Here is a 13,270-nt window from a genome sequence, read left to right as displayed (position 1 = left end):
AAAATAAGATTGAAGAAATTAATAGGTCGAGATAAATGTGGTTTAATAAAGCAAATGCAGAGGCCCCATGAAGAAGCAAATGAAAACAAAATTTATTATCAACTTCCTATGAACAGGTGATGTCCAGCTACTTCTCGTGAAGTAGGACTTCAGTCTGCCTAGTCATTGCTTCAGAAAACAAATGTGATAACAAGTGCCCCCCCCCCGCAATCTCTTCCACATTTATCTCAGCTTTTATGCTGAACAGATAAGGATGTGGTATGGAATATCCCTCTGATCAGTTTAGGTCAGCTGTCCTGGCTATGTCTCCTCTCAGGATTCTGACTAATCCTAATGCTGAAGGAGCGAATTTTGTATAGACTGCCTGGATGCTGTTCCAAACACTGTTCAGCAGCAGCCAAAACACTGGTTCCTTATCAGCACCTTTCCAGTTACCAGTACATAGCACAGCACTATAAGGGTTCCTACGGGACAAGTTAACTCCATCTCAGCCAGATTCAATACACCATATGAAGTAAATTCATATATAAATAGAATTAAATAATGCTGGCTTCAGGTTTTCTTCATTGAAGACTTTCCTTTTTGCCTACCCTGTCCTTCTTTATTCCTTTTGTTTCTCAGGATTGATTTTTTCACGCATGTAAACTGCAAATTGGTGTATTTGTCAAAGGTGTAACAATGCAGATTTCTCAGATTTACTTAATATTTGAAGATAAATGCAAAGTTTAAATGCTATTTTTTAACTAATGAATTTGGTTTATTTTAATAGCCAAATGATCCTACAGTTCACACTTCACAAGATAGATGAAAAGCAGTCTTTGTTGGGAGCATTGTAGGTGTTTTGATTTTGTTACAGTGTATGCAGGGTATAGACTTTTGCACAAGGCAGAAATGCTGACCTGGCTTCCAGGCTCCTTCCCCACTGCACTTTTAATCATATCATAAAAGCATTTATTTTCACAGAGAATATTTTCTCTTACTTTCAGGACTTGGTGAGTGTTATCTCATGCTGGCAAGATCAGCCCTTGATAACTATTTCGATAGGAAGGCTGTGGATTACATAGAGCAGGCCCTTGCATATTTTACAAGGTTGGTACGAAACGTTCACTTACTTAATTTCTGCTGTGATTGTGGGTTGACAGGCAGAAAAAGAAGAGTTAAATTTTTAAATTTATTTAAAAATAAGAGTTTGAAAATTTTCAGTTAGACTGAATCAAATGGACTAGAACTTCTAATCTAGAAGTAAGAATGTGTTTATTAAAAATGGTTTGAGTAATAGATTCTAAACATAGGCTGCTTAAATGAGTGGCAATTACAGAGTTTTATGTTTTTCTTTTCAAATATAGAGAGTCATTTGAAAATGTGTGAAGTGACACAGAGTTCTCTTGTGTAGTCCTGCTGATATATGGATCTGGGAGGAGTGTATTCCTACAAAAATAATGGATAAGAGGAAAATTATTCCTTCCTTCTCTCAGTCTTTTTGTTTTGAATTTCATACAAGATGTGCTAAATTAAACCTTGGAATAACTGCTGTTAGAGGAGAAAGTCCATCAAGTTTCTGCAGATGAGTAGTGTCTTTTAATATGACAAATGCAAGAGTGCATGTAGTCAGCTGACATGTTGGGGTGTTTTTTGTTTGGTTGCTTTTTATTGTTATTTCTTTTCAAATTTTGATCTTTTAGACTTGTAACTTGAATAGGAAGAAACTGAATTAAATCAAACACCTTACTGATTAATTGCATTTGAGGTTGTGCTGCTATTCAAAGTGGCACTTTTATTCAGAAAAGGATGTTGAAGTATCTGAGTAGGTGTTACATGTGTTTTCTTAATAATTGTAGGGCAGTAAAGCACCGTCCTGATGTATCTTGCCTCTGGAAACTGTTAGGAGATACCTGTACTATTGTACATGTTATTTCACCAGCCAAAGTGAATGTTCAAGTGCTAGGATCCCTTCTGAGTAAAAATGCGACCAAACAGGTGCTGACGAAAAATGAGCTTCTCATACTGGGAGGAAGGTAATATTCTTTTATTGTTAAGAGCTTCTCTGCTGTTTAAGACTCCGTAGAGTCTCAAATATTCTAGACTATTTAATTTGTAGAAAATGGAAGACATGCTGATCTGTTGATACCTACATATTGGGTAAATGGATTCTCATGATTCTTCCAAATTACACTACTTATTTCAGGATATGTTTCCTGTATTGCCACAGTGCTGTCAGCAGCTGCTCTTCTCCTTTCTGTCTCCAGGTGCATGACTACATTCTCCCTGCTGTTCCACAAATCACATCTGTTTAAATGCAGTGGTTGGGGTATTTGCTGACTAATTCTCCCAGGACAATGGAAGTCTAAGATAATACTTCCAGCTTTCTGTCTGTGCCTCTTTCTTGTAAAAAATTTCTTGTGACAAATTTGCTGTTCTGTGACTCCCTCTAAAATTTTTTCAGCTGGATCTGTAAGGCAGGAAATTCATCTGCTTGGTGAATCTTAACCATGATCTGTAAAGTCCAGTATTTCCTAGGAGAAGCCTGAGGAACTGTAAAAATGATTGATGTTTGTTTTAAGTAAACGCATGCATAATGTAACTGACAGAGCTTTGATTTAATACACACCTACATAACCACACCTGTGGCTTCATTAGTGGTGAGCACTACAGATTACCCTTAGACCAGATTCAGAAACACAATAAGTGTCTGAATGAAAATATATTAGTTGGGTTTTTTTGTTTTAAGTTCTTGTCTGGTTTTGTTTGTATTTATGTATGTTTACTTCGTTTAGGTTTCTAAGCACTCTTTTGAAGCTTTGTCAGCTTTCTGCTCTTCGTGCAGAGACTCGGAATAATGATTCTATGATTCATGTTTCTGTAGGTGTTATGGCAGAGCTTTAAAACTGATGTCTTTGCCGAGCATATGGTGTGATCTTGGAATAAATTATTATCGCCAAGCGGAGCACCTCACAGCAGTGGGCACTGACATGAATGAGATCAGTGAACTGTTAGAGAAGTCTTTGCAGGTATTGCCTGTATTTCCTAGTACATTTTTTAAACTGGTGTTCATGCTTCTCTGCATATTCTCTTGAATAAGTGCATAAAGTCATAATTTTGCTCTCCTAATCATTATAATCCACATTTCATTTTCTTCCAGTGTCTCAAAAAAGCTGTGAGACTTGACAGCAAAAATCATCTTTATTGGAATGCACTTGGTGTAGTTGCTTCTTGTAGTGGTAAGTCTTCAGTGACAGCCCTAGATCTCTAACATCCTAAATTAGAAGGAGGCTTGACTAATGGTGTTTTGAAATTCAGTTACATCTAGGTCTCCATTTTTTTTTCTTCCCCCAGCTATTGGGAATTATGCTCTTGCACAACATTCGTTCATCAAATCTGTTCAAGCTGAGCAAATTGTAAGTGCTGTAGGCAGCTGCCATCTGTTTCAAGTGGGCATTTAAGACATTTCCCCTGATGCACTGCTATTTCTGAGGAGTGTAATAATATATTGGTTTTAACTTTATTTGTTTTGTTTAGAATGTTGTTGCCTGGACCAACTTGGGGGTTTTATATCTGGCAACTGGAAACATTGAGGTAATCTATTTCCCATCCTCAAGTATAGTTTTCCTTTCTGTTTTTTTTTTAAGGGTGTATATATGGGAATGGGAGTGTCAGTTTCAAATGTCCCTTTGAAATTCAAAAAATATACATCCTTCAAAAGAAATTAGATTGGCACTTGAGAAATGCAGATAAATTAAAAATTTGTTCTGGAGGGTTAAGATTAGGTGAATTGTGAACTTCTGCTGAATTGACAAAACTGCTTTCCAACAGCTGGAATGAAAACTTAATGGAAGGACAGAGAAGTGGTTAGTCAAATCAAGGCATGCCAGGTTTGGCCAAGAACTTCTAGTTGTAGGTCATGGACTGAACTCCCAGTGTTTGAGTTCCCATAGATACCTACTTTCTGCTCATCAGCAAATGTATGATTTACTGTAACACTCTAATTTTCAGAGTTTCTCTGGAGAAAAATTTGAGTGCATATTAAGTGAAGTCTGGAGCTCTCATGCAGTTAAAGTGCATCCTGTCCTATTTGCTCGTTGAAATTACAGAAATCTTGTTTGATTGGAAATGTGATGGTCAAAATTATTTTTAAGAAAAATAGCTTGATAGTACAGACTGCTTACTGCTAACACTGCTAATGCTAAGACTTGGTTCCCCTTGTGCCAAATTGAGGGAGGAACTCTTAAGCATGTATAGGCCATAGGGAAATGACTTGTGGATGATAATCAGTTTTATCCTTTTGAAAATACATTTGTATTATAAAAAAGTGAATTTTCAAAACTGGATCTTCCAAGAGTCAGATTTTTAAATTGTTCCAATTTTAAATTGTTTATTTAGCTTCTGAATTCTCTAGCTGGGAAGGAAGCATATTTAGAAGGGAGGGAAACTTTGATATTGTGAAGTTTTCTAATTTTTTTTTTTGTTTTCTAATTTTTTTTTTTGTTGTTTTCTTTAAGACTAAACTGGTTTATTTCTCTGGGCAATGCGTTGTTCTCTGTGGAACAGAAGGTGTTTTTAGTAGTGACCTAATTCAGTCCATTAAGTCTCTTCTAATACTATTGCATGTTAATACTTGTGTGTAGTCAGAAGTGCTCTGTTACCATACCAGGCAGTTCAACAGCAGTGTTTTATTTGGTTCTACAGCAAGCTCATGAAGCCTTCAAGGTAGCCCAGTCTCTGGAACCTTCTTACCTCTTGTGTTGGATTGGACAGGTATGATGAAAAATTATGAAACTGCACACAAAAAACATTTGTTGAAGAACCTTAACTTCAGCCTAGTAACGGGCACTAATTCATGCTCCTAAAAATTGTGTTTATGAGTGCTTCTACTTCCTTTGTTTCCATAGTGGTAATACAATGGAAGCTACTGTGTTCATCAGACACACTCATATGGTGTTTTTCTGGCCGATATTGTGAGTTCTCTAACAAGCTATTAACCAAACAATCACTATGCTCTGAGGCTTTTTATAGACAGCTATCCACAAAGCACTGTCTTTATAAGGTGATAGTTATTTCAGCTTCAGCTGTACCAGTAGTTCATTAAATGGCACAACCCAACTCTCATCTCAGTTCCCCCTTTCTAATGCCACTGTCAGAATAAGTAAGCTTCTAATGTACCTGGGACAAAGCATTTTTTTCTGGGAAGTCCCTTCCTCCCCTGCCACTGATAGCTCACATGCTCCTTCTGATATCTAGGTTATTTGTGAATAGTTGAGATACTTGTGGCTTTTATGATTGTTATAGGTGAATTTCATAATGCCATGCTGCTCACCTGCTAATGATATCTAATTGAAAACTGGATTCTAGAAAAGAACTAGCACCGTCACATGTTGAAATTCAGCTCTTGTCAGATGTTGTTATAAATTGTTCTAATACATGCAAGTCTTTGTTCTGAAGATAGAGTTAGCAGCCAAAGTTTAAATTACTGATACAGTGGAGACTGCTTGTGTTTCTCCTGAGTTAATTTTGGTTTTAAAACCAATCTTGCTTGTAGGCTATGAGAAAAAAGTGTGTTCATGTTGAATGTTTTAGATATGCCTGACATAATATGGGCTAAGGTTTTTGTCATTGTCATAATTTTTAAGTACATGATCACAGCAGCTCTTGCTTCTCTCTAGGCTCTTATTGCAGAGACTGTAGGCAGCTATGATACCATGGATCTCTTCAGGCACACAACTGAACTCAGTATGCATGTAAGTGTAACAGTTGTATTGTTCTGAAGTTTTTGTACATCCAGTCTCTCTACTTAGGAGATTATTTTTTTTAAATAGGCGTGTCTTGAGTTTTGAAACTGCTACAGTCATGTTTCAAATGAGATTGTATGGCTTCCATGTTGTTGCTGACTTATGCTGATATTGTATAGCAGGCAGTTACTTTATAAAATTTTTTAGTCCCAAGGGTTCAAGAAATCAGCTCTTTAAGTCATGAAAAAACATTCTCCATGTTCCACAGAATTGGACATAGATCAAAGGCATAAAATATTTCTGGAGAGAGCAAGGATACTGCCAGGACCCTGTGTTCCAAAAAAAGTGGAGGATTTAGTCTTTCATAGCTTTTTTTTTTTTTTGCCTATTGTGTATACAGTCATGCAGCACATTATATGAAAATGTAAGGATTTGCTTTGCTCAGATGGCAAGTTAAAAGTATATGTGGAGGGATTCAATTTGGTGTGTTCTTCTGTTTAACACTGATGCAGATTTATAGCCAAAACTCTGTCCTAAAACAAAGAATTAGTATTATTATAATCTGCAATTATTTTGCTGTATCTTGAGTGGGTTTAATGATTCCTGTTTTGGGGGGTGTCTCTTTGTTTCTTGAGACTGAGGGAGCAAAAGGCTATGCCCACTGGGTATGTTCAACGCTGCAGGATGAAGCCAACAGAAACACTGAACTGTATCTGTATAATATTGTTCAAATGAATGCTATACCAGCAGCCCAAGTGGTCTTGAGCAAATATACAGGTAGGTAATTTAAATACCTCTCTAACCTGTCACACCTAACATGCATTCAGAAGGAATAAATACACCTGCACTAGTTCTAAACAAGAGAGGTCTGGCTGAGGTGGTGAGAGGCTTTTTAGCTTAAACTAACTGAAACAGGGTAAGCAGACCACACAGCGATGAAATGGATGTGAGTTCTGTTCTGCTTACTCCTTCTAGTTGTTTCAAATACCAACGAAAATAGGGACCAGAGCCTTGCATGCTTCTCATAGGGTGTTTGCTCTCAGACTCCCTTTGCATGTGTCTGTATGTGCAGGTGAAAATAAGTGCCAGGTCCTCTGCCTCTGTGATGTGAAGCTTGGTGCACAGGATTGTTCCTGTGTGCTGTGTAACTCAATATTCACAAGCATATGATTTTGGTAACCTTCAGCAGGTGATGGACTCTGGTTTTGTGCATGATTCCAAACCAGCCTCCCCATTGGATATGTCTAGCCTGGAAAGCAGGTAGAGGAAATGCAGATTTTCATTAGTCTGCAAGTATTCCTGTAAAGAAATCATTTGAGTAATCTGTTGCTGACTTTTGAGAGCTAGAAAATATAGCTCACAGTAAATGAGACGTGAATGTGAGACTGTTATTTCTTTGTGCCTTGTTCTTAAGGGGACTCTGGAGAGCCTTCCTTCCTCTTCTGGGGAGAAAAGTTACCAGTCTGAGATGAGTTGACAGCTGACAAATTTGTGCCTTAGCAATTACTTAAAAATTACTAATCTTGGAAGGGACCATAATGGTCATCTGGTCTTACCTCCCTGCTCGAGCAGGGGTGTCCTACAGCACATTGTACAGAATTGTTTCAGAATGTATTAAGAATAAAACATAAGATTCTACTGGTATTTTACTAGAGTCAATGCAAGATGAATACTTTCCCATTTCATTAAAAAAAATCTGCCTGCTGAAAAACTTAAAATACATTGAGTGCATTATGCATTAGTGTTACATCATAACATTTTAAACATTTTTCAGCCACTCTGATGTCATATTTTGGGTTGTCTGTCTCTTCTGTATTTGCCTGCAAGCCGGTCAAAATTATTCTCTTGACCAGCTGACAGAAGCATTTGGCAAAGTGTTCAGCGCATGTACTGTAGCTTCAATGTAGCAATGTTTTTGTAATGCTTTTTCACAGCTTACTGATCTTGTTTTCCTACATTGTCAATTCTGACTTTCTAGAAAGAAATCCAGATGATGCTTCTGCTTTCACAATGTTTGGGTTTTTGAATGAGTATCTGGATCTAAAACAGCAGGCAGCCTATGCCTATGAGAGGTAAACTGTACACCCTTGGAAAGCTCAGAGAAGCTCCTTTTCCATGAACCAGCTGAAAAACCTAAGGGTTTTTCTTTTCCTTAGATAAACTTTACTTTCTCTGTTCAACAGTATATTTGAACTAAGTGTTTATAGGGTGGATGTGTGGAGGTTCCTATATCAAATTTGGAAAGGCAGAACGCAGAAAAGTAAAGATGTCCTAAGACTTGTATATCTTACCATTACATTAACTAATTCACTGTGTGTGATTTAAATGAAATTGAAGGAGAAAGCAAGCTTGGTTTTAGCTTTATTCTCTATCCCACTCTAATTAATGGAGATGGTTGACCTTTGGGTTTGTTTTGGGGGTTTTTTTCTTCTCTCTTCTTTTCAAAGAGGGGAAGGTGGCAAATGAAAGTATTTGGTGAACATGTGTGTTGATGCATTAAAACAGTAAAATAGGCTCTGTTTATGTTTAATTAGCATAGAAAAGCTTTTGTATAAACCAGTTATCCATTTTGCTCTGAAAACTGTGCTCAAAATATGCACCTTGTAGTCACATGATAAGTAACATTCATTGTGGTTAATTTTAGGGCAGCTTCACTGCTGAAAAACTCAGAGGATACTGAGAAATACAATACAGCAATGCAAAACTATGGCAGGTCACTCTGGTAAGTGTCTGTTGACTTTCTGAGCCCCTAACTTCAGCTTTGGAGGTAGTGAATGCAGCAGTGCAAAATATGGTGAGGCTTAAGGTGAAAGATGGTTGCTAAAAATCATCTATTAAACATTATTCCTAATTGGAGACAGGTTTGACTGAACTTTGTATTTGCCCCAGAAATGGGTAGTGTAATAAAAAAAAATCATATTGTAAGGAATTGCTGTATGTCTTCACAGGCTGTAGTGTATCAGTGATTCCCTTATCCTTTGCTTGGTACTAACATGTCATAGTGTAGTCTGTTATATTGTCTGCACAATAAGCTGTGGGATTTTTTTAAATGGTTTTTTTACAATCTTGACCCTTGAGCTGTGTAATAGGCTTAGTCTGAATAAAATTGCTGCTTCGAGGTTTGTTCAAAAGCCCTTCTATCTAGCCTTTGAATTTATATTGACTTTTACAAGCTGAAGCATGTGAGGCTGGGGTGTTGTGTACCTGTGTGTGGTCTTTCTGCTGATGAATCTCTTTACTGTAGTCCTACTCAGAATTCTAAGTTCCTTTCTGCTTTCTGGTTCTGAGGGAATGCAGGACTTAGGTATGTAGACTTTCAAATTTGTCATTGATATGAGATAGCTCAAGGTCTACTAATTAAATATTTGTCAGCTCCCTGGGGAAACCTCATATGTTTTTGTATGTGACACTGAAACTTGTAACCTGTGACAAAGTGATAATTCATTAACTTCAGGGAAGGTTTTAGAACCAACTCTTTAGACTCCTGAAATCTCACATCCAAGCTGTATGTCTGTTAGTTCATATGTGCAACTTACACAAGATCAAATCTCTAGTAACTGATAAGTAGTTCTAATAAATACAATCCTCAATTATTCTTTTCATAGTGGTCTTAGAACAAGAATGCTGTAATCTTTCTGTGTGTGCATTTTCCTGTCTGTGTGCATGATTTGCTTTTTTCCAAACAAATTCTTGATTTGCATTTTGCATGTTTCTCCTTTGCTGTTTTCTCCCCCTGCACTGTGATGATCATTAAGTCATTTGCCTTATATACAGCTGTCATGCAGATATGGAGGACTTCTTCCTATAGTTGTTCTTCATGCAACAGATAGCTGGAGAGAGTAACTGCTATACCAGGCAAAGGGTGGGGATTACTGCACATTCTTGTCCTAATACTGCTCTTTTCTAGGTGTCTCTTTAAAACTGCTGTGGAATAGAGGGCACTGGTCCTCAAGGACAGTTTGTCTGAATTATAACAGCTGTTTCTGCATCCTTCCCACCAGTGACTGGGTGTTTTTTTTGCAGTGCTCTTGGGCGGTGTGATGAGGCCATTGAAGTTTATACATCAATACCCCTAACAGAGTTTGATGGCATTGTGGGGCTAGCATTAGCTTACTTCAAGAAAGGACTCTTAGAAGAAAGTATCAAAGGTAAAATTCAGAGCATTATGGAACACTTCTTTTGCAGTTAATCTTAACAAAATTTGTTGTCTAACCAACCTAGCTGACATTCAGTATTTTGCTCTTTTGGTCCTATTGTGTAAGTATAAATGCCACAACTATTTTAATACCTTGAGTACTATGTGCAGGTTTGGACACCACAATAAAATAAAGACATTAGGCTGTCCAAGAGCATCCAGAGGAGGGCTATAAAGATGGTGAAGGGTCTAGAGAGGAAGTCTTATGAGGAGCAGCTGAGGTCCCTTGATTTGTTTGGCCTGGAGGAAACTAAGAGGAGACTTCATTATGGTCTTCATCCTCACGAGGAAGTGAAGGGGAAAGTACTGATCTCTTTGTTCTCACGACCATTGACAGGACTCTAGGAAATGGCCTGAAGCTGAGTCAGGGGAGGTTTGGGTTGAATATCAGGAAAAGATTTTTCACCCAGAGAGTGGTTGAGTACTTCAACAGGCTCCCAAGGGAAGTCATCACAGTACCAATGTTTTCTTCAGATCAAGAACCTTTGGACAATGCTCTAGGCACATGATGTGATTCTTCAAGTGTCCTGCACAGTTGTACTTCGTGATGTGGATGGGTCCCTTCCAACTCAGCCTATTCTATAATTCTGTGAAAATCTATTAGTCCTAGTATCGCTCAAATGTAGTAAGGAAAAATAAATTTCTTCAAGTGTGGGATTCTTGTCCATTAAGCTGTTTTTCTCTGAGCCTCCCTTGTTCTCAAATTAAATTGTTTTTCTGGAAGAATCAATTGTAGTGTAGAGTAGAAAAGACAGAGGTGATGTCATCAATACAAGTGTCTCAAAAGCAGGTGTCAAGAGGCTGGTGGCAAGGCATGGTGGACATCAACAGGGCAAGGCATGGTGGACATCATCTAAAATACAGATTCCACCTCAACATGAGGAAGAACTTTTTACACTGAGGATGGCTCTAAAATAGGCTACACAGTGAGGTTGTGGAGTTTCTCCCCTCTGGAGACATTCAAAACCCACCTGCAAGGTCCTGTGTCACCTTCTGTAGGTGGCCCTGCTGTGGTAGAGGTGTTGATCTCTAGAGGTCCTTTCCAGCCCTAATTATTCAATGATTCTCTCATAGGAGATAATTGTGGTGTTGAAAGCACTTTAGCTTTAGTGGTAAATATAATTGTACTGTCATGTTGCACACTTCTGAGATGTGGAACTTCATGAAAAGGTATATGCAACAATCAGTGTAGAAGTGCTCACAAAGGAACAGTCAGCTCAGTGTTTTAAATAATTTTATTTTGTATTTGGAATGAGTGTGCCCATCTGAACTACTGTTTCGTAAATGAACTGTCACAGGGTTCATTTTTACCATGTTCTAGCAGGAATTTTCTGAATGTCCCAATGCTGCTTTTCATTTCTGTTTCTACTTGCTATGTGTTAAACAACTCCCAGGCTCTAAAGAGTAAATCTGGTGTTTCCAAACATAGTTACTTCCAAAGTCTTAGTCAATTTACTTTTATCTTCTGCTTATGATTTGAGTTGGGAAAATACAGTGAACCTGAACCTAAAGTAGTCTCTCTGTTGTAATATCGTGCTATCCTAAAGGCTGTACAAATGTTGTGTTTTTTCTTCTCTCTCAATTAATTTTTACCAGCCTATGAAAAAGCGTTGTCTGTTGCTGAGTCTGAAAAAGATAAAGCACATATCCTGACTGCCTTGGCAATAATAGAATATAAACTGAACAAAGTGGATGCTGCAAAGACACTACTGTTTAAATGGTGAGTAGAGGGAATAATCAGAATGTGATATTTTATTGTTTTTGTGGGAACTCAGGTGGATATTTTCTTTGTGTATTGCAGCATAGAAGTGGAAATGGATGCAGTTTACTTATTCATGTGATACATCTGGTTTTATGGTCTGTTGCTTCCACTTTCTTAAAGGAGTTTTGAGTGGAAGGGCTGAGCAGTTTGGATGTCCAACATCCCTGAAGTTTTAAAAACTTTATCTTTTAAGATAATAGTACTTTGTAGTTGTTGTAAGCACTATTTTTGCTCATTGTTTTTGCTCATTAGCTGTAAGAACTCTGAATGACCAGTGAAAATAGTTTAAGCAGTCAAAAATCTCAGAAATTATTGTGTTCCCAGCAACATAGACCAGGACAGCCCTGTACCTTTCCCATTAAAAGAAACAGATCTTTACTAGTTGTGCAATTAAGTGGTGAATGCCTGTTATTTTTCAAATCTGTGGAAGCCAAATCGCCTGTGCATCATTGTTAGGCTCCTAGCAGCTAGAAATTAAGTTACCATCTCACCTCCCAGGAGCAGCTCTCTGTCAGCAGAGAACTCTAGTAGTGGCAGTGCAGCGCCCATCAGCAGATTCCTGAAGTTACTAACACAGAGAAGGTCTATTACCTTTCCTGGCCGTGGTTAGTTGGCTAGGAAACTGGTATTTCCTACATCTTATAAATCACTGCAGGCCTCTAGTTTTGTCAAAAACATGAACAATGAGAGTTTTTAATGACATTATATGTTTGTGTTTGAAAAGAAAAGGTAGTGAATGGCTTAGGAAAGAAATATCACAATGAATACATCTAGACTTGAATTGATAACCTATAATCTGTGCTACAAACAGATTTTGGTGGATAATAGGAACAAAAATCTTGCATTCTGGTGCAGTAGATAAATGTTTCTCTTGACTGGAATTTGTGCTAGATGACTTGAAGTGCCCAAGTAGGACCTTGAACATGAAGCTCCTTTTCTCATTTCTCATAACCAGCTTAGCACAGAGATTCTTAACAGTGGGTATGTCTGGATAACCAGTATCATAGAATACCATTTCCTACTTGTCAAAGGGTCCTTTTGCTGGCTGTTCAAGTTCAATTAACAGCTTTTTTCTTTTCTTGCTAGGGACTGAAAACAAAACATAGAATCAGAAGCTTACATTCTTGTCTTTTTTTGAAGGCAAAAGTAATCATTAAGAGCTTGATTAGGTGCCTGTAACCTGGCCTTCAAGGATATAGATTTAGCCTGATCCAGGATCCCACAGAGAGTATTAATTCTGTATACCTTTCATGATACATAGGTGCAAGAGGACTCAAATGTAACGAGCACTCTCATGTTATCAGGAAGCTTAGTTTGTGCTCCAAAATGGTTGTCTCTTTCCCTCTCTTTGATTCAACAGCTCATTAAAGGAACCTAGTACGGAAAGTCTGAAGGCTTTGTGCACATTGGGATTGGTAAAGCAGGATGCAACACTTGCAACAGCAGCTCTAAAAGAATTACTGAAGCATGAAAAAGGAAATGATGGGATTTATGAGAGGTGTCTCATTGCATCTGCTGTTTATGCATTACAAGGTAGAAATGTGGCAATCCAGAGGGAAGTCTCCAAAGCAATACACAGGTATATAGTTC

General features: G+C 37.8%; 1 protein-coding gene across 1 annotated transcript in view; it reads left to right on the top strand.

The window, feature by feature from the left end:
• SKIC3 (SKI3 subunit of superkiller complex) overlaps positions 1-13,270 on the top strand; it is a 45,554-nt gene that overhangs the window by 18,803 nt on the left and 13,481 nt on the right. The window contains exons 17-30 of the mRNA XM_058823319.1: positions 987-1,089; positions 1,839-2,015; positions 2,864-3,008; positions 3,140-3,218; positions 3,334-3,395; positions 3,517-3,573; positions 4,684-4,752; positions 5,658-5,732; positions 6,359-6,500; positions 7,702-7,795; positions 8,368-8,445; positions 9,747-9,871; positions 11,515-11,638; positions 13,041-13,259. Coding sequence (XP_058679302.1) covers positions 987-1,089; positions 1,839-2,015; positions 2,864-3,008; positions 3,140-3,218; positions 3,334-3,395; positions 3,517-3,573; positions 4,684-4,752; positions 5,658-5,732; positions 6,359-6,500; positions 7,702-7,795; positions 8,368-8,445; positions 9,747-9,871; positions 11,515-11,638; positions 13,041-13,259 — 1,549 coding nt within the window. The remainder of the gene's footprint in view (positions 1-986; positions 1,090-1,838; positions 2,016-2,863; positions 3,009-3,139; positions 3,219-3,333; positions 3,396-3,516; positions 3,574-4,683; positions 4,753-5,657; positions 5,733-6,358; positions 6,501-7,701; positions 7,796-8,367; positions 8,446-9,746; positions 9,872-11,514; positions 11,639-13,040; positions 13,260-13,270) is intronic.

The sequence above is a fragment of the Ammospiza caudacuta genome, chromosome Z (genome assembly GCF_027887145.1).
Source record: "Ammospiza caudacuta isolate bAmmCau1 chromosome Z, bAmmCau1.pri, whole genome shotgun sequence".
Taxonomy (NCBI): Eukaryota; Metazoa; Chordata; class Aves; order Passeriformes; family Passerellidae; genus Ammospiza; species Ammospiza caudacuta.
Note: the sequence above shows the minus strand (reverse complement) of the source record. Positions and strands in the feature narration are given on the sequence as shown.